General features: G+C 37.0%; 2 protein-coding genes across 4 annotated transcripts in view; both read right to left on the reverse strand.

Annotated features, from left to right (window-relative positions):
• grb14 (growth factor receptor-bound protein 14) overlaps positions 1–1,166 on the reverse strand; it is an 86,005-nt gene extending 84,839 nt beyond the window's left edge. Inside the window, exon 1 of one of the 2 annotated variants that reach the window (XM_079881984.1) lies at positions 1,109–1,166. The gene's annotated coding sequence lies outside the window, so the exon portion shown is untranslated. Of the gene's footprint in view, positions 1–914 lie in introns of both variants that reach the window. The other variant, XM_079881983.1, reaches the window with a different exon arrangement.
• A 1,173-nt stretch (positions 1,167–2,339) lies between these two features.
• The window catches only part of cobll1b (cordon-bleu WH2 repeat protein-like 1b), a 58,879-nt gene continuing 41,471 nt past the window's right edge, over positions 2,340–19,747 (reverse strand). For both annotated transcript variants that reach the window (XM_079880334.1, XM_079880335.1), the window contains 5 exons: positions 17,830–18,058; positions 15,913–15,989; positions 13,078–14,447; positions 8,880–9,005; positions 2,340–3,395 (listed from right to left, as the gene is read on the reverse strand). In XM_079880334.1, coding sequence (XP_079736460.1) covers positions 3,324–3,395; positions 8,880–9,005; positions 13,078–14,447; positions 15,913–15,989; positions 17,830–18,058 — 1,874 coding nt within the window. In that variant the 3' untranslated portion in view covers positions 2,340–3,323. The remainder of the gene's footprint in view (positions 3,396–8,879; positions 9,006–13,077; positions 14,448–15,912; positions 15,990–17,829; positions 18,059–19,747) is intronic.

The following is a 19,747-nucleotide window of genomic DNA, read 5'->3' on the forward strand; positions in this document are numbered from 1 at the left end:
GTCACAGAAATAGCTGAGATATTCATATGTTTATTATTAGGCCTATTGTTTAAGATATCATGTTAAAAATGTCCCTTATGAATAAAAGGTATCACATATTTCTGTAAAATTACTCATAAGGAACATTTCATGCATGCAATTTGAAAAATAAATCACCTTTGACACACTTTTGATGCTTTACATCACTGCTATGTCGTTCAAGATATGCAAATCTAGATTCTTCAGAAACTGGTATGAATATTGACTGACAGGGTTAGGGTTAATGTTAGGGTATCTTAAACATTAAAATCACTTACCCTCAAGGTGTTCCAAACCTGTATGAGTCTGTCTTCTTTTGAACACAAAATAAGATATTTTGATGTTGGTAATCAGACAGTTGATGGTAGCCACTGACTTTTATAGTAGGAAAAAAAACGTCTGGTTACCAACATTCTTCAAAATATCTTCTTTTGTGTTCAAAAGAAGAAAGAAACTCATACAGGTTTGGAACAAGTAAATGATGTCATTTTCCTTTTTGTGTGAACTGTCCCTTTAAATCGTCGCCTGCACTTCACTGTCTGACAGAAGGTGGCGGTAGTTCAAGGGCCACTTTTACCTCAGAGCACTTTATCTTCTAATAAAACTCCAAACTGTTCAAATAAAACCCCATAAATGTGCAGCATGCATTAAAATAAATATGCAACTAAATAGCATATTGCTATAAATGTACATAGGCCTGGTAAATGGCACAACTTGTTGTTATAATGACTGACAGGATTCCTTAATTGATCTTAGTTAAAGGGAAAATCCTGAAATAACTCCTGTATATTAATTAAGAGTTTGTTTGTAAAACAAAAGCATGACATATAAACGCATAACTATATCTCATTGCACAAAATCATGTAGTCCTTATAGTAATGTTAAATGACACTTACGAGTCGCTTCTCGTCCAGAACAGCAGCTGTGCGCGCGAGTAGTTGTTTTGCTGACATATGCATATTTCACACACTACAGTACAGTACACTGTGTTACTGTACCGTGTTAAAGAGTGTTCCTGCCAAGCCTAAGATCCTTCAGACCGCACTTTAGTGTCGCATTTGAAGGCGTTGTGTGTTATCTGGCTCTGTACCTGCTTCTGCTCCGCGCGCGCTCCTGCGGCTCCAAACGCGACGTCACGATACTGAGAAACACACACACACACACGCACACGCACGAAGCGCGAGGATGCAATCTGATGTGCTCGTCTAAACAGAGAGAGAGAGAGAGCGAGAGAGAGAGAGAGAGAGAGAAGAGAGAGAGAGAGAATACAATAAGGCAAGAGGTAGAAAATCCAAGAATGAGATGAAGGAAATGCAGGAAAAGCTGAAAGGAAATGCAAGAAAGATTAGGAAAATGCAGAAAAGATCTTTTAAAGAAGGATGAAGAAAATGTAAGTAGACAATGAAGAAATTGCAAGGCAGAGAAGAGAGGTTAAAATATGAAAAATGAAAGTTTAAGAAATGCAAGATTAATAAAATAAATAAATAATGTACATGCAAATGAAAGATGCAATGTAAGAAAGATGAGTAAATTGCAAGACCGAAAAAGCAAGAGGATGAAAATTGAAAATTAAAAAAAAAGAAAAAAAAGATTAAGAATACACAAGAAAAGAAAGAGGAAGTAAATGTAAGAGATTAAAAAAAAAACAAGTGAACAGAAAAAAAATGAACATGCAGCTAAAAGAATGAAAGGAAGATTAAGAAAATGTAAGAAAAGAAAGATGAATAAATTGCAAGACCAAAAATGCAAGGGATTAAAAAATGCAAGAAAAGAAAGATGAAGAAAATGCAAGAAATGAAAAGAAAAAAATAAGACACTGTGAGACAAAGGTCTGAAACCAAGAAATATAAGAAAATTTTAATAAAAAAATGGGAAAATTGCAGAGAAAGAAAGAAAGAAAGAAAGGGAATATTTTCTTCGACAGATGCCTTTTCGATGGTCACACACTTTGAGATCAGAATAATATCTGATCATTTCTTTATCAATGTTGAAGCTTCTGAATGGCATGTTCCTCCACACCGCTGCATTAAACCTTCATTGATGACAAACTGACAATATCCTCCAGAAACATCACTAAAGTACAGAATCTTCCATGAATGTCTCTGCGCCTTTACAACAGCAGAATGACACACATACATATAATAATATAAATATAATAAAGTGTCAGTCAAGTCAGTGTGGGATTACTGTAATTGCTCCCTGTAAGTAAACACAACTATTTTATAGTGTTCACTAGGTGGCTGAAATAAGACTTATCACACATTGACATCCTCACAGCATCAAAAAACATCAAATAAATAACACAATCAGAGGATACAAACTTTAAAAGTCAGTTATACTTTAATACAGAAAAGAGAGGAGAGTTGAATTCAAATGATACAGCAGTTTTCTCCTCAGAAGAAATGAAAAGCCCAGTGTTTTCTGTCTTGGCAACAGCTCTGATTAATAATTTGTTGTTGTGGGATCCAGAAAACTGTTCAATCTCATAGCATATTATTATTTAAACATACTATAATTGCAGCCCGTAATTAACGATACAGTCTGTACTAATGCTTGGCAAGGGATTAAGGTGTGACTGAAGACGTTTCAGTACCATTTCTATCGACTAATAATTATATAAATCAAATCTATAATAATTTAAACAAAATTAGGCCTCAAAATAGATCAGAGCATTTTCTTTCACATCTGCCTATTTACAAATTCATAATTCATACGTCAAGAAACAACACAAAAATACATTTTTAATATATGATAACATCATTAGGATCTCTGTTATTTTTTATTGAGAGGGGAAATAGTGTAACAGATATTAAAAAAAAAAAAAAAACTGAATTGTCCATCTGAAGAATAAATTAAAACTATAGTTCGTCTCCACACTATTTGAACAATCATAATTCATTTTTTATTACAAGAATAATTCGCTCAAAACAACAACAAAAAAACAAAAATTCCTTTTTGTCCTTTTAGGAGCTTGAAAGATATGATATGGTCACTATTAAGTGTTTATTTTTTTTTTTTATTCATATTTATTTTATATTATATTTAAGGCATGTTGTGGCTAATAAAAAAACTGCTGTGTGAAGAAAAACAAGAAAAAATAAAATAAATGATACAGCAAACTGTGAAGGTGAAAGACTGCGCTCTACACAGTTCTGTCCAGATCCAGAAAGTCTTCTGATTTGTGAAACACCTAAAAATCATGATATTCTAATGACTGCAAAAAAAACAACAATCTGAAGACAGAAGATTTTCTCATGACCTGCAGAATGTTTGAGGATTCTGTCAATGAAGGATTAAGGCTTCATTCATTCTTCCGCTGAATTAAACACTTCCGATATTCCCTTCAATGGAGATGGCGCTAAAGATGCTTCAGACCCCTGTGGACAAAAGATCACAAACAAACTTTACAACTAACAAATAACTTTTATAAATGATTCATCAGTTATTGATAGTGTGGTACATAGAGGACCTTTAAAGTAGGGGTGTCACAATATATCGCAATACAAAAATGAAACAATCTAGGCTGGGTTTCCCGATAACGTTGTCTCTTAGCGCGCTACGAAGACTCGTAGGGTATAACTTAACTAAAGGTTTACCATTACTAGGCGTGTTCCCTGAACTATACATTAGGAAGCTGCTTAAGATATACCTTCTTACATGCGACGTTACCCGGTGCCGTCCGTGGCGATGGTGCTGAATCTGCTGATATCGATGGCTCGAGAATCAATTATTCTCTTGTCCAGGCGCCGTTTCACTGCTTTATGCGAGAAAGTGGTGTTCTTTATAAAAGAAGCACTTCAGAAATAGTTGAAATTACTTTTATTAGGACTATTGGATATTATAAAAAATAATCCAAACTAAAATAGCCTATAAATATGGAAGCTTGTTTCCGCCACAGAATAAAACATTTTAAAATATAATTGCGACTTTTTATCTCATAATTGCAAGTTTACATCTTGCAATTCTGACTTTATTTCTCAGAATTGCGAGATATAAAGTCAGAATTGCGTGAAATAAAGTCGCAATTGCGTGTTATAAAGTCAGAATTGCGTGTTATAAAGTCAGAATTGCGTTATAAAGTCAGAATTGCCTGTTATAAAGTCAGAATTGCGAGATATAGTCAGAATTGCGTTATAAAGTCAGAATTGCCTGTTATAAAGTCAGAATTGCGAGATATAAAGTCAGAATTGCGTGTTATAAAGTCAGAATTGCGAGATATAAAGTCAGAATTGCGTGTTATAAAGTCAGAATTGAGAGATATAAAGTCAGAATTGCGTGTTATAAAGTCAGAATTGCGAGATATAAAGTCAGAATTGCGAGATATAAAGTCAGAATTGCGTGTTATAAAGTCAGAATTGCGAGATATAAAGTCAGAATTGCGTGTTATAAAGTCAGAATTCTGACTTTTTTTCTCGCAATTGCTACTTTATATCGTGCAATTCTGACTTTATATCTCCCAATTGCGACTTTATTTCTCAGAATTGCAACTTTATATCTCGCAATTGCGACTTTATTTCTCAGAATTGCGACTTTATTTCTCTCAATTCTGACTTCATATCTCACAATTCTGAGAAAAAAAGTCACAATTCTGACTTGATATATCCCAATTGTGAGAAAAAAAGTCAGAATTGTGAGGTAAAAAGTCGCAATTATTATTATTTATTTATTATTCAGTGGCGGAAACAAGCTTCCATATATAATAGCCTAGCCTACATATTTTAAAATTGTAACATATATTGCTGCCACAATAACCATTTCAAAAATTTGACGTGCTTTCTTCTCTTTCCCATTTTTGTTCGCTGAGGTGGAGCTGCGATGAAATATTGTTCTTGTAAATACTTTCCAGCATTTCATTAATAAAAGTGTACATCTTGCGTACGGTGCTCGGCAGTGATCAAAAAGGATTTAAACAGTGAATTTTGAACCTCTTCTTGTAAACTCAGAGATGTGGATTCAGACGGCAATTAAATTACCACACGACCTGTTTGTCAAAAAACAGTAGGTACTAATTTGGACAGGGATTTTTAAGCGGGTTGGGTGAGAAAAAACACTGATATTATGGATTCGGACGGCACTAAAATCACAGACTTACCGCTGTAAATGTTCAAAATACTGGACGAGCCCATGAGAAACAATATTAGCGTCCGAATAGGACTTAACTGACAGTAGCCTATGCTTTCACTGGCCTTTAAAAGCGCTCTTTTATTAAATTAATAATATAATATATAATAATAATATAATTAAAATTCTAACAACAATCAGTGTGATTGACAATTTTATTCTTTGCATGAAAACACTTGAATTAACCTAAATGAACACTGTCTGGGTGTATTAAAACTTCAGAATTATATTCGTATAGACTTGCAACAGTGATAAGGTAAAGCTAAGAGCGGTCCAGACCAACCTTCTGAACGTATGACTTACAGAAGGTAGACTTAACTAAGAACGTTTCGGGAAACACGTATTAACGATAAGGTACAGCTTAAGGTGTAACTTAAAGGGGTGGTATAATGCCTTTTTCACAAGATGTAAATTAAGTCTCTGATGTCCCCAGAGTGTGTGTGTGAAGTTTTAGCACAAAATACCCCACAGATATTTTATATAGCATGTTAAAGTTGTCACTTTTTGAGGGTTTGCAAAAACGCACCATTTTGTGCCTGGCCCTTTAAATGCAAATGAGCTGCTGCAGAGGGCGGGGTTTCAAGAGCTGGTGTGTGTTAGCAGCTGCGATTACCTCACGCAGACACACTAAAATGACAGAAACTGTTCTGCCTTTAATGTTAAAACGGAGTCAGACAAAGATGGAGAGACTCAAGAAGAAGTGACAACATGTAGAAGCAACAGGACGCCTCTGAATGGTTAGTTGATGATTTTATGTTGCTGATGTGGAGTTAACTATCTTCAATTAGCATATTCTGTCATGATAATCTAAATGGCTAGTATAGGAACTGTTGTGAGATGCACACAGAGTGACTTTCTAATGCATGTGAAAAGATGGATGCTAAAGTTTGAGCTGACTCACAAATGTACTCTTATACAACAACTTTTCCTCTTCTCAACACAGACTGTGTGTTCCAGGGGGCGGGGTTTATGTAAATTTTAGGGTTTATGATGTCACTAACCCTCGAGGAATGTCGTGTAGTCCCTTTCAGCCGTTTGTTGTAGTCCTTTTCTTTAAAAGCAAATATCTCCCTTTGCTTTGAACTTTGAGCGTTGTAACTTGTGCAGATGTTGTTTATGCTCAAACAGCAACATTACACACTAACTAAAGTTAGAAAAGTCAAATCATAATCAACCACCCTTTTAAGAACGACGCAGCGTTAAGAAGGTTTCGGGAAACCCAGCCCTGTATTGTGGATAGTGACAATATGTATAGTGGAAAGTTCACCCAAAATAAAAATTACTGTGTGCGAAAAATTACTGTGGGCCAGATGTATGTACATTTGCGACCGCAGCGTTAATAGCGCCATGGCCAAAGCGCAGAAAGCGCTTGATGTGAAACCGCAGTGTGCGTGTTATGTACCAAACCTGCAGTTCATCAGGTAATCAGCGCCTGTACCCACCCACTATACCGTAAATTGGGTCTCATTCATGAAACACGAGCAGAACGAATTTTTGCGTAAATCGTGTGTAAAGTGGTTCTGGCGTAAATTTTCGGATTCATTAAAATGTTCGTACTTTCCAAATGTTAGATGTTACGAAAGAAATCTACACCTGCTCCCAGCCACGCGTAAATAGTGTGTTTAACATCCTTATTGCTCATTAATAAGGCTGCATTTTAATTCACCTTAATCGGGTACATATTTACACAGCATTTGAAAAAATATTATATATAGTAATTACATACGGTTTTTCTTTTTACTTTTATTAGGAGAGCCAGTAATAGCATCTGCAAACGGAACACTTTAATCAAATAATGTTTAAATAAAGGACTCTTTTCACTTCTGGGACTGTTCGATTAACAGATGAAACTCCATTAACTGCATCTGTAATATGCTGCCAAGCTTCCTTTTTTTAGGACCTGATACGCCACTATGTACGCTTGAAAATAAAATGTGCCGTTTTGAATGAACTTCTGATAATAAAACTTCAATTTCTGCATCTGAGAAATTTCTCTTTTTCATTCGCTTTTGAGAAGACATGTTGAAATCCTTCGTTTGGTGTCATAATATGATGCCCATACATAGTTGTCAATCGGATTTAATTGGCGGGATTTATGGTAATTGAGAATGAGCGTGCATGTGCGTCCCATTTACGACTGATTGGAATTCATTAACACACACACACATTTCACTATCACATCTGACGTTTACGAAGTATTTGTGAATCAGGAGAAGAGTTTTCGGGAAGGTCTCTTTACGCGCAAATCACTTGCATATTTACTTGTATATTTACGAATGTTTCATGAATGAGACCCATTGCGCGTATTTAAACGCGCAATTGAATGGGCCTCCTCCTCTCTTTCCATCATGGATCAGCCACCAAGTCAGGCAAAACAGTGAAAACAAAAATTTAGATGCTATGACTGTTTGAAATGATCCTAATGCCAATAATTGTAACGTAGCGAGGAATTTAACAACTACTGGGATGGAATGTGAACGCTGAGTCGGTGATTTGATGTCTTCTTTGATTTCTTCCAGTAACTGTAATATTGCGTAGCTGCTTAATCTGTAATCTTTTCACTCAACTGAAAAAGTGTGATTCTTGTGGCAAAAATCTTTTCAGCTCGTCTCCTTAGCCTATGTCTCCGTCTTGCTCGGATTACTGCTGCCGTTTCACCAGGAGGCACAGGCCAGGAAACCCGCTTCCTAAGTTACACCTGCTTTTAAGAGGCAGAGAATTTTCAGCGCAAAATAGAGGCGCGCTTTCACCGGCTTTTTCTGTACATAACGTGGAATACATAATTAGGCGCAGTTTACGCTCCCCCTCCCATCTCTTTATGTGACACTCCCACTTTCCCCTTGACCATCCCATGAATGCATATGCATTATGCATGACATGAAAAGCGCATTTTGCCATTTTCAGTTCCCGTGACAGGCAGTCTGCGCTTTCATCTCGGTGTGTCCCGTTCGTACATACCTCGCCATGGTTTTATGCGCACTATGCGAAACAAATATGCCTGAAGTGGGCTGGAAAAGCGTTAGTACATCTGGCCCTGTGTGTTTTCAGAGTTTTAGTGTCAGTACGACATTAAACTACTAAATATAGAGCTGGTAAGTCCCGCCCAAAAAAAATTATGAAAAATTATATAAAAAATTCACAGACAACATATGTTCACATTCATGGCACAATTCAAACGGGACCAGAAAATAATTATTTTCTCCCATTCACTTGCATTGACGATTTTTCAACCTAGAGGTCCACTTGGGGTTTTACGGATGGGCGGGACTTACCAGCTCTATAAGGTTGAATATAATGTATAATAATGCAATGGGGGAATATTTGTGGGTCCTGATAATGCCAAATGTCTTATGTTGTTACCAATAAAAAAAGGCCTACATTATTTTAAATATATCTAGTCAGTGACAGAGTGCAAGCAGATTCGTCTAAATTAATAATTCAGCTTTCAGCTTCAGAATCATGAATATTGTTATTGTGGAGTCTCTATTGTCCTGTGCTTTGGGTTTCCAGCACCAAGTCCAAGCCTATTCATTTACACCCAAAATGTAATATACAATTTAGCATTTTAATCAACAGCACATTTTTTGTTAACCTTTTATCATATGTCTTGGAGTATCATAATAATATCGTATCGTGAGTTGAGGGTATCGTGACACCCCTACTTTAAAATGAAGGTTACTGTTTTATCAGGGTTTCTAAGTGGTTCAGTGATGGTTAGATCTAGAGTTAGATTCACTCACTGGTGACGCTTGAGTATTTCCAATCTTACATGTTCCCATGCCAGCATCCCGGGAGGAGCTCGGCTCTGCTGTGTGTGATGGGGCCTCTCTGGATCTCTCTGTGCCTCCTCCTCTATTGTCTGTCACCTGTGGTCCACAGGGGGGAAGAAAACACACAATACACGCTGAGCATGATGCGCACTAAGCAGGCACAGGGTCCGAGAAAAGAGACACTGCTGGTTCTGCGTCACGCGCATAAATCACATGAAGAAGACACAGACCGTTCCACTGTACTCCCGCTGACAGACACTCACACATACATTACAAAGACTACATTCACTCACACATAGACACATGCATGTGCATAAAATAATGCATTTACACTCTGTGTAAATATGCACTAGTTTGAAAGTTAAGGAGGGCAATATGGCTGAATTGTTATTTTTATTTCATTATATATTATTATCATTAACAATTACAACGGTTTAAAGGTGCTCTAAGCGATGTCACGCGTTTTTTATGCCGAAACATTTTTTTGTCACATACAAACATCTCCTCACTATCCGTTAGCTGCCCGTCCCCTGAACACACTGTAAAAAAACGCGGTCTCTGTAGACAGCACAGGCTCCACAAACGGCAACAAAAACAAACTGGCCCAGCCTGGACCACGAAACATAACAAACAGTGTTCCAGCCAATAACCGACTAGAATGATTTGGGGGTGGGGGTGGGGGGGTTAGTGCGCGTGCACATGTGGGGAGTGGAGGAGAGAGAAGCATGAAGAGGGAAGTTAGCTAGAGGAGAGATGTCCTAGACAACGACAACGACTAACGTTAGAATTATATTCTCTTGAATTTTGATATGGCCGACACACGGACAAAGAGACGACGTTCCAATGAACAAATAACAAAGAAGAGGGGAAAAGGAACGCGGGAAGTCCCGAAAAGCACGGAAGGGAGGGGACGGGATGAGGAGGAGGGAGGGTCGAGCTAGCCTCCGTTTTGTCTGACAATACTTCGAACGTCAACAAGAAGGCCAACATCGCTTAGAGCACCTTTAGCTAAATATGATTTTAAAATAATTTTTTCCCCCTTTTGTAAATTACACTACTGTTCCAAAGTTCTGGGTCAGAGATTTTTTGTGTGTGTGTTTTTGAAATAAGTCTCTTCTGCTCATCAAGTTACTTAATCAAAAATACAGTAAAAACAGTAATACTAATTTGTGAAATAATATTACAATTCACAATAACAAATTTTCTATTTGAATATATTTTAAAATATAATTTATTCCTGTGATGTAAATCTGAATTTTCAGCGTCATTACTCCAGTCTTCAGAGTCACATGATCCTTCAGGAATCATTCTATGATGATTTGCTGCTCAAGAAACATTTCTGATTATTATAAATGTTGAAAACAGTTGTGCTGCATAATATTTTAATACGTTTTAATAAAAAAAATAATTTTATAAACCATGATCTTTTTTCCCCCAGAATTTTCTGATGAACACAAAGCTCAAAAGAACAGCAAGCATTTGAAACAGAAATATTTTGTAACACTGTAAATGTCTTTACTGTCACTACAATTTAAAGTGCCTTTGCTAAACACAAGTATTAATTTATTTACATCTAAATAACCAAATCATGTCTTCCACAGGAAGAATTATATTTCGATAATTTTCATTTATATGCACCAACATAACAACACGTTGTCATAAACAACATTATTTACATACACCATCAGTCAAAAGTTTAGACACACTTGACTGAATCTTAATCTTAAAAATTATTTAAACTCATCAGCAAACAAAAGCTTTGACTCAAGACTGAGGGCCAAACACACATTGTATACGCTGACAGCACACACCGGGCTCTGCATCACTAAACACGCTCACAGTTGACCCCAGCGACACAACGACAAAAGACGAGTAGACAGGTCAATCCGGGACACAGATTAATGAGCCATGTGCGTCAATACATCGAGTGCGCACACAGCCATCACAATGAGTGTCATCCAACTCCCAGTATTAATTTACCAGCACCAGTTTAAACTGGGTGTTTTTCACAATAGATTATTTACTTACACAACAACTGTAGTACAATGAGGCTACAACAGGTGTGCCAAGTACTGATAGCAGAACCACCCGCATGGTATTCTCACCATCTCACTGCATGGTTCATACATACATGGTCGTTTTTGAGGGAATCTTATCAAATCTATAAGACACAGACATGACATGGCCATATTTTACCCCCAAATCAACATGAGATATTATATTATATTTTACATTATAAGGTTTTGACATTTTCTTCATGACCCATTTTATATGCAGATCATGGAGCCGCGTTTTGAATTTTGCAATTTGTTACGGTGACATTTTGGGTGGTACCACTACCTTCCAGTAATTTGATTGGCTATTGCATCAGCATAACAAACAGTAAGTGTTTTTGCATAAAAAAAAAAGTGCAACAGAAATAAACATTTATGTATATTTACTTATTTTAACTCATAATTCTCATGCAATTCTCATGGTACAAGATGCTGAAAAAACAGCTAAATGAAACGCAGCCGCCAAACATGTCTATCTAACGCATGTCGAAATAGACCAATTATTTAAAAAATAGCACAAACGGAACCTGTTCAATGATTCTGCTCTTTAATACAGTAATGGGAGTAATGGGAATCTACTGAAAATCACAACTGAGAATAATAGAAATAACAAATCAAAAGAAACACATCCAAATGCATTACAGCAAATCTGGATGAAAAAATATGCCCAATTGTCATGAAAATATATTGGAATTTTAAATATATATATATATATATATATATATATATATATATATATATATATATATATATATATATATATATATATATATATATATATATATATATATATTAAATAATATATATATTATAATTTAAATATATATATTTATTAAATTATTATTAATATACACTGTATATATATATAAAATAGTATTATTATATTTTAGGGAAAGTAATATTTTTATTATACATTTTAACAAAATAAAGACTATTTTTGAATAATTTGTTTGCATTGCAAACTTCTTACATATATGGGTCATTGACGAATAAGGTTTTTAAAAGTGTAAAAAAATAGAATAGAGATATAACTATATTTGAAACCATTTTTTTAGTTTACCTAGGTGTTAACAATAAGATTTTGTGGTTTGTACAATCAATTAACACTGTTTTTGGTCATTTTTTACAAGATGGAAAAAATGTCACCAAAAAAGTAATTCGGTTTAACCACTGATTTGAAAGTTAAAAACTGATTTGACATTGATGTTGAGATAGTATATAGTGTGCACCACAGAAGAAATATTAAAAAACATTATCACTGATCTCATAAATGTAATCATTTATTGGACTACTCTAAACACTCCAACATATTCAAGTAAAACATTGCACAGGGAAAGGAGAAAAGGGGAAATGTAAAAAAAAAGAGCCTTATCTGCTTTATATTTGTATTATTGTAGTTCCTTTAGTTATTAAAAACAATATTATTCCATTTAAATATTTACTATATCGGTTTTACCGATTGACCTTTTGACACTTTAATCTTTCAAAATCTTTAAAATACCTTTATATGTAAAAAATATAATTAAAACCTTTTGGATTCAGTAAAAGAGATCAAGTTGTACTACCTTACATACTTTGGATGTTATATATTTGTTTTTTTATTATTATTAAGGCCTTTGGACAAAAACAAGTAATAAAAACTCAGTGAGTGTTTTAGCGCAATTTTCTCACCTCATGGGATCACAACACTAAGAGATAGTAAATCTTTTCCTGGATTTTTTTTGTGCGTTCCCGAGATTAGACCTTCCTTAACATAATGCCGAAAACCCGAAGTCTCTAGGTGGTCTGGTTGAGGAGTAGATAGAAGTGCAAGATTGGTGCGCACAGACGCACAGAACAGAAATCATGAGTTAACAATCGCAATTTGTCCGGTGGAAAATTGCGCTAAAAATGACCCGTCAGGTCATTGACCCATATATATATATATATAAATATATATATATATGTGTGTGTGTGTGTGTGTGTGTGTGTGTGTGTGTGTGTAAGAATTAAAATGTCTAATAAAAATATTATTTCCCTAAAATATAATAATACTAATACTAATAATTCAAAAATGATTATCGAAAAGATTCACCCAAAAACCAACAAACTGTTGATGTAGAGGTTGTACTCACAGTGCTCGTCGGCGACTCTGGTGATTCTCTAATGGATCTCTGTGCTGTGAGAGGATGTGTGCGTGGTGACTCCCCCAGGGCATGATGGGACAGAGAATGGGTCCTCTTCACAGCAGAGGACACGGCCTGAGCGAAGCGAGAAGGCGTTGAGGGCGAGTACGGTTTGGGTGCAGCAAAGGTTCTCAACTTCTCCAAACTCAGTGAAGGTGTGGGGTTAGTGGGAAGACTCTTCTGATGGGGCAGAAAGGACGACGGTGGAAACTGTGAAGATTTGGGCCGCGGACCGTCAACCTCTGTATTCTGAGGTAGAGGTTTATCACTCGCTCTTGCATTTTCCTCCTCTTCCCATTGGACTGGTGGTGGTGGAGGAGGGAAGATATCCGGCGCAACAAACGGATCAAGCTGCGGGCCGCTTGTGGCTTCTTTTGGACGGGTTGCAGGACTGCTACAGCAGCTACTGCTGCTACTGCTACTGCCGATGCTCGCTCTGCGTACGACCGCGGAGATCACGTAATCCCCGGGTGATCGTTTGTGCGGCGGCAGGCGGAAAGAGGCTGGTTTGGGTCTTGTTGCAGGTGGAACTTTCTTGTCTTTGACTGCGGATTCGGTTCCTTCTTCTACTGGGGACGAAGCGGTTGCTGGAGGTGATATACAAGGACTAGTTTGCGCGAAGACGTTCTGATGGCCGTTAAGAGCAACAGTGCCATTGGAGGGAGACTTTGCTTCAGATTTGCAGTCCACTTTAGGCTCCAGAGTCAACTCTACATCAAAGAAACGGAGCTTTTCTAGAGATTTCTGAGGCACGATGGTGTAGGTGGTCATGCCGACTTTGGGCGTGTATTCACGCGTGAGCTCATTTGATGGTTTTGGTTTGGGTTCGGCATCTACAATATACTGGACACTTCCTGCTTTAGAGGCTGGTGTAGATGTCAAGTCCTTAGATGGTTGGATCGCAGGTGATTGTGGTTCAGGAACTTGCAGCTCTTCTGTGGAAGTGGCTATGTCTCGCTTTATTCCTGTTGAGGATGTAGACGGGGCCATGGAGGGTTCAGTGCATAAGCTCGATGGCTTATTAGAAGGTTGTTGGGGTTCTGCCTGCATGTGGGTCTCAGTGTGAGTGAAGTTGACAGTATTGGGGATGGTTTCAGGCATCTGGTTCTCAGAGCGAGATGAACGGCTGGGCTCAGGGGAAGCCGCAACCGTGTCTGAATCAAAGAACTGGGCTTGCAAAGTCTGGACGCCGCATTCAGATGTTTGAAGCGTGTTGATCAAAGATGCAGGCTTCTCTGTGGTGCTCGCAGAAACCTTTTCAAGAACAGGGACACTTTCAGACGGCTTAATTGCCTCTTCTGTCTTTTCCACCAGGGGCTCTACAAAAAGAGAAAACAAAGTCATGCATTGAAGCCTTTCATTTTGTCACTAGATTTTACTGGAACACATAGCCCATTGCACATCAAACTGCTTTCTTATGACTTTTAATAGGGATTGTGTCATGAGGAATCAAATTTTCCTGAGAATTACTGAGATTAAAGAGTTCATTGTATTACTGTAAATTTCAGACCTCAAAACTTCAGTCCAACCAGAGCATTTATTGAAATTAAGCTGCCAAAACGAGTCATTCTGATATTAAAGTATGAATAACAATCGCATAAAGTTCACTGAGACAGTGGTTCCCAAACTTTTTAGTGTCGTACCCCCAGAAGCATTTAACATCCTTCTACACCTTTTCCATTAAGGGACAATAATTGCCCATTTAAATTGATTTTCCAGTGCATTTTTTTACTCTTATAAAATACCTATATAAAATAAATAATGGTTTGAATAAAAAATGTTCAATAAATATGCAATGATGGTAAAAGCGAAGTGATACTTTTACATTTATGCATTTGGCAGATGCTTTTATCCAAAGAGACTTACATTGCATTTCAAGGTACACATTTACATTCTTATCAGTTCTTATCAGTTCTTGCTTTCCCTGGGAATCAAACCCATGACCTTGGTGTTGCAAGCGCCAACGCTATACTGTTTGAGCTACAGGAAAGCCAAAGCTAAGGCTTTTAAATATTAAACTAAAACCACCAGTAGGTAGCGGGAGGTCATTGTCTTAATGAGTGACCCATCAAGTCATTCATTCATTCAGTAATGAAGTTGAATTTATGAATGGGTCACTGAATCATTGACTCTTGCGCTTCGTGTTCGAAGCCGCAGATTCGTTCACGAAACACCGTTGTGTTGCAGTTTTGCTGTGGCTTTCGTTGGAACTATTATTTAATTGCAAAATAAAGCAAACAATACAAACTGTGTTAAAATTGTACATCACTTATTATTACACTTTTGTTTGTTGTATGAAATCAATGCCACATTTGCAATCATGTGGATATTTGGGAAAAATTGCATTCTTGCAATTCAATGAAATTATCAATATTAAAAAAGAGAACACAAGGGCTGTGTTTTTGTATTGAAGAGAGTTTGAGTCTTAAATTCATGCACAGTCTGTGTCTATATTTGTTCTTCATACAAGTAAGTGCTAATACTTTTACAAAGGTATATTGGTCGAGAACGGCAGTAATATAGTGAGATTTGCTAAGGCAGCATATCAGCTTGCAACTTATCATATGCATGCTGCTTGTGTGGATGCAGTCAGTTTTGACAGGAAAAGATGAGGTAATTTGATTGGATGTCATGTATTTGATCTACGGCATTTTGCCTGTTAGAAATCATGCTCGGTTTAAATGTTATTTAAGTTGGAGTACAATTAACATACTCCAGTTTGGGAACCACTGCACTAAGAAAAAACATTGAGTAAAAGAATCTCACCCATCAGTTGAAGCTTACCTTTCTCTTCTGATTGGATATGAGAACTTGCGACCTGGTCCGGCTTAATCTCTCCATTCACTGTGCCTTCAGCTACTCTGTGAAGGGTAAAAACCATGTAATGTTTAAAAAACACATTTAATTAAATAAATTACCTACAATTAATTCAAAATTAGAAAAACTAAAAACATTTACATTAAGGCTGTCAAAATTAAAGCGTTAACACGTGATTATTATTATTTTTGTTAAAAATATTTAACACAATTAAAGCAGCATCCATTTTTCCCATCATCCTTTGGCTGTGCTACAGTATATGATCACACTATCATTCATTCAAGTGCCATTCAAGCATGATAAGATGCAAAAAAAGGACTTAAATCTGTACTGGCGCGCGTCTGTGAATCTCATGTCTGTGTGACAGACACACACATGACTTGTGCACACAAAAAGCCGTTTCAGACAGCGCGCCGGCTGCATTGAGTTCTCTTTCGCACTTGAACGGACAAAAACACACAAAAGTATGCCAAAATGCCTGCTTTTTCAAGTATCCTCGTAAGCACAGTCTTAAATGAGTTAAATAAAGTCTTAAATGACAGTAAAGACTGAGTTGTGAGGACATCAGATACCATGTGTCAGAACCACATCGTGTGCAACGTCTTAAAGTGACAGCAGCCTAATAAACCTGTTGCTGTCTGTCATTAATGTAAATCAAAGAACAAAAGACAAAGAGAAAATCACTCCCTGGTCTTGACTGAACAACTTTTGTAGCTTTAATAAGGATTAATCTATGTTATAATTTATGAAGTGAAGACTGTGAAGTGATAACTTTACTTAAAGGGATAGTTCACTTTGAAATTAAATTTTGGTATGTTTTAGCTTACCTCAAGGGCATCCAAGATGTAGGTGTCTTTGTTTCCGCAGTAGTTTCAATTTTGATATTTTTAGGTCAAACCGTTCTTGTCTGTCAGTCATATAATGCAGGTCTATGGTCACTGTCTCAAAGAGCATGCACAGAGTCCAAATTAAAACAATTTCCCATCGTAAGTATACATTGATGGCCTAAGACAATAAACGTGTGAGAAAACGAACAGTATTTATATCGTTTTTACCTCTTGTACACTTTCCGGCGCTTGCGCAGACTAAGCCAGAACGCGCACACACGTCACACACCAGGAAGCGCGCGCGCCCTCAGATCACTTGGACGTGGTTGTGTAGAGGTAAAAACGATATAAATAATGTTTTCTCACACAAACTGCTCGTTTCGTGTCTAAGGCCATCAATGTGTACTTACGATGGGGAATTGTTTAATTTGGACGATGGGGAATTGTTTTAATTTGGACTCTGTGCATGCTCTTTGAGGTGGTGACCATAGACCTGCATTATATGACTGACAGACAAGAACGGTTTGACCTAAAAATTACTGAAACTGACCTGAAACTACAGCGGAAACAAAGACACTACATCTTGGATGCCCTTGAGGTAAGCTAAAACATACCAAAATTTTATTTCAAAGTGAACTATCCCTTTAATTTCTGTATATTTCCCGCCTGTTAGATCAAATATTTAGAATACCCGTTTTTATGTTGTTTCTACAGTAATTTGGAGGTAACTGTGTAATTATTACAATATAAAAATATATTAAATACCCTAAATGTTAAATGTAAATTAAAACTTTACGCTAACCCTAATCGCGATTAATTACAGAAAATGCACGATAAATTCGTAAAAAAAAATGTATCGATTGACAGCACTAATTGACATACATTTATTAAAACAAACCTAAATCTCCTTAAATATGAGAATCAATAGGTTTCATTTCTAGGTTGCTTTGGCTGGTTGTTCTCGTTGCTTTCAATGTGTCATTACAGTGTTTGATTACAAATTTTTGAACTGCCACTGAATATAATTCACTGTGCACTGAGCTACTAATGAACATACTCTGCATCTGTGGACAGGTCACATGATGGATTGTCTCTGGACGTCCCACTATCCAGAATCTCAGAACTCTGAGAAGGAGACGCTGTCCCAGCTCGGCCCGAGTCCAGAGAGATGTCGGCGGACAGGTTTAGGCTGCTGTCATCCTCCAGGTGCTCCTCCTGCACAGCGCCGGTCACATGCATTTCTTCCTGTTCCTTGATCTCCTCCAGAGGAGACTCCAACACTGGATCTGCAGCGTAAAATCATGAGAAATGCAGAAAGTCAATTGCTTAAATATTAAAAAGTACAGTTGCAGTTACACTGAAGCAGGGGTTTCCACATCAAACTGAAGTGATGCCCATTCTCATGCAGGAGCAGCTGATAGAGAGAGAGAGAGAGAGAGAGAGAGAGAGAGAGAGAGAGAGAGAGAGAGAGAGAGAGAGAGAGAGAGATGTGGACTAGCAGCGTTAATATAGATTCTCTGCTCCTCAGACTCAGCGAGTGGCGTTAATTAAGACGTCTCGCTTCTCTCGCCTGATTCAGCTCTTCAATCGTCCTCTCTGGAGACCAGCGAGATGAAGAAACATCCAGAGAGCCGTCTCTGTGATCTCTCCCAGACACTTAGATTCAAAGCCCTTCTGTAGCTGCTCTTCTATCTCTGCTCCATTCTGAGCTCTTATTTAAGTGTTTCTGGCTCTTTATATATTTATTTTCTTTCTCAGTCATTAGAACTTCTGACTGTAAGCATAACTGTAATCATCCTCTTAAACTTCACGAGGACGACGGTGCACTGAAGCATTCTTTGTTTTTTAATGTAAACGATTGTAATTACCCCGAAAAACTACACATCATTAAACAGATCGAAGACTCAAGCTTCAGTATTTGACCTCTATTTTATTTTGAAAATCTTATAGTGGCAGGTATGTCTTGTTTCAAGAAATGAGTCAATAGTACCTTTAATATGAATTATGACCGTCAGCCGCTCTCATTCAGAAAAAAAACAACAACTCCTGTACGGTCGTCATGAAAGGGCTTTTAGTTCAAAATTGTGCAGACTTTGAGAAATACTGATAGATTCTCATATGTTTACATTGAGAGAGGAGTAATATTTATAATTTTTTTACCCAAAAGGCAGTGCTTTGACTGTGCAGATCACAGAAGGTTATTAAAAACACTCGACTTGCATTATAAAGTTTGGAGCAAAAACATGGTTTTAATCTCATAAATTGTCGTGTATTGAAGGTGTGCTAAGCTAATACGCTAGCTAGCCCTAAGATGCACCTGTCACCGTTTCAAAGAAGGTGAAGTGAGAAGTTTGATCAAATAAATGAGGGATTAAAACAGTGTGAATATAAAGTCGTCAGTAATTATAATAAAGACAATGAAAATAATAATTAGAGCCATAACCAGGCCGGAGAGGTGTGAATGTGTGCAGGGAAGAATGAGACTGAATGGGGAAATTTGCACCACAAACTTTACAAAACTTTGAAGCTATTTATATATATAAAAAAAGTTTCATTATGACAATAATTATAATACTTTACAATAATTCAAGATAATTCTGACTTTACAATAAACTGCAAATGGTCTGCTTTCAAATGAGACCATACTTATGCTTTTAGTGCAAAGGGTTCATGAACTATATCTGTTTTAGTTTGGGTATGCCATTGCTTGGGATTTTTTCAAAAGCGTGGGTGAAGGCTAACAGGGTAAAGAGTACAGTGTTCAGGGCTTCTTGTAGTGCCATCAGCCAATCAGTGTTGACTTGAGCCTGCATTGCGGAAAGCCTTGTGAAACTCAATGCAACTAAGCAAAAGTTGCAAAAGCATTCATAAAATACACTTGTAAGAAACAAAACCGAGTGAATGATCCCTGCTGGGTCTCGGAAGGCCGTCCTTGTATAGTTATGAACAATGAGAAGAGTCTGCCTGCAGATTTC

Source organism: Squalius cephalus, assembly GCF_949319135.1.
Source record: "Squalius cephalus genome assembly, chromosome: 9".
Taxonomy (NCBI): Eukaryota; Metazoa; Chordata; class Actinopteri; order Cypriniformes; family Leuciscidae; genus Squalius; species Squalius cephalus.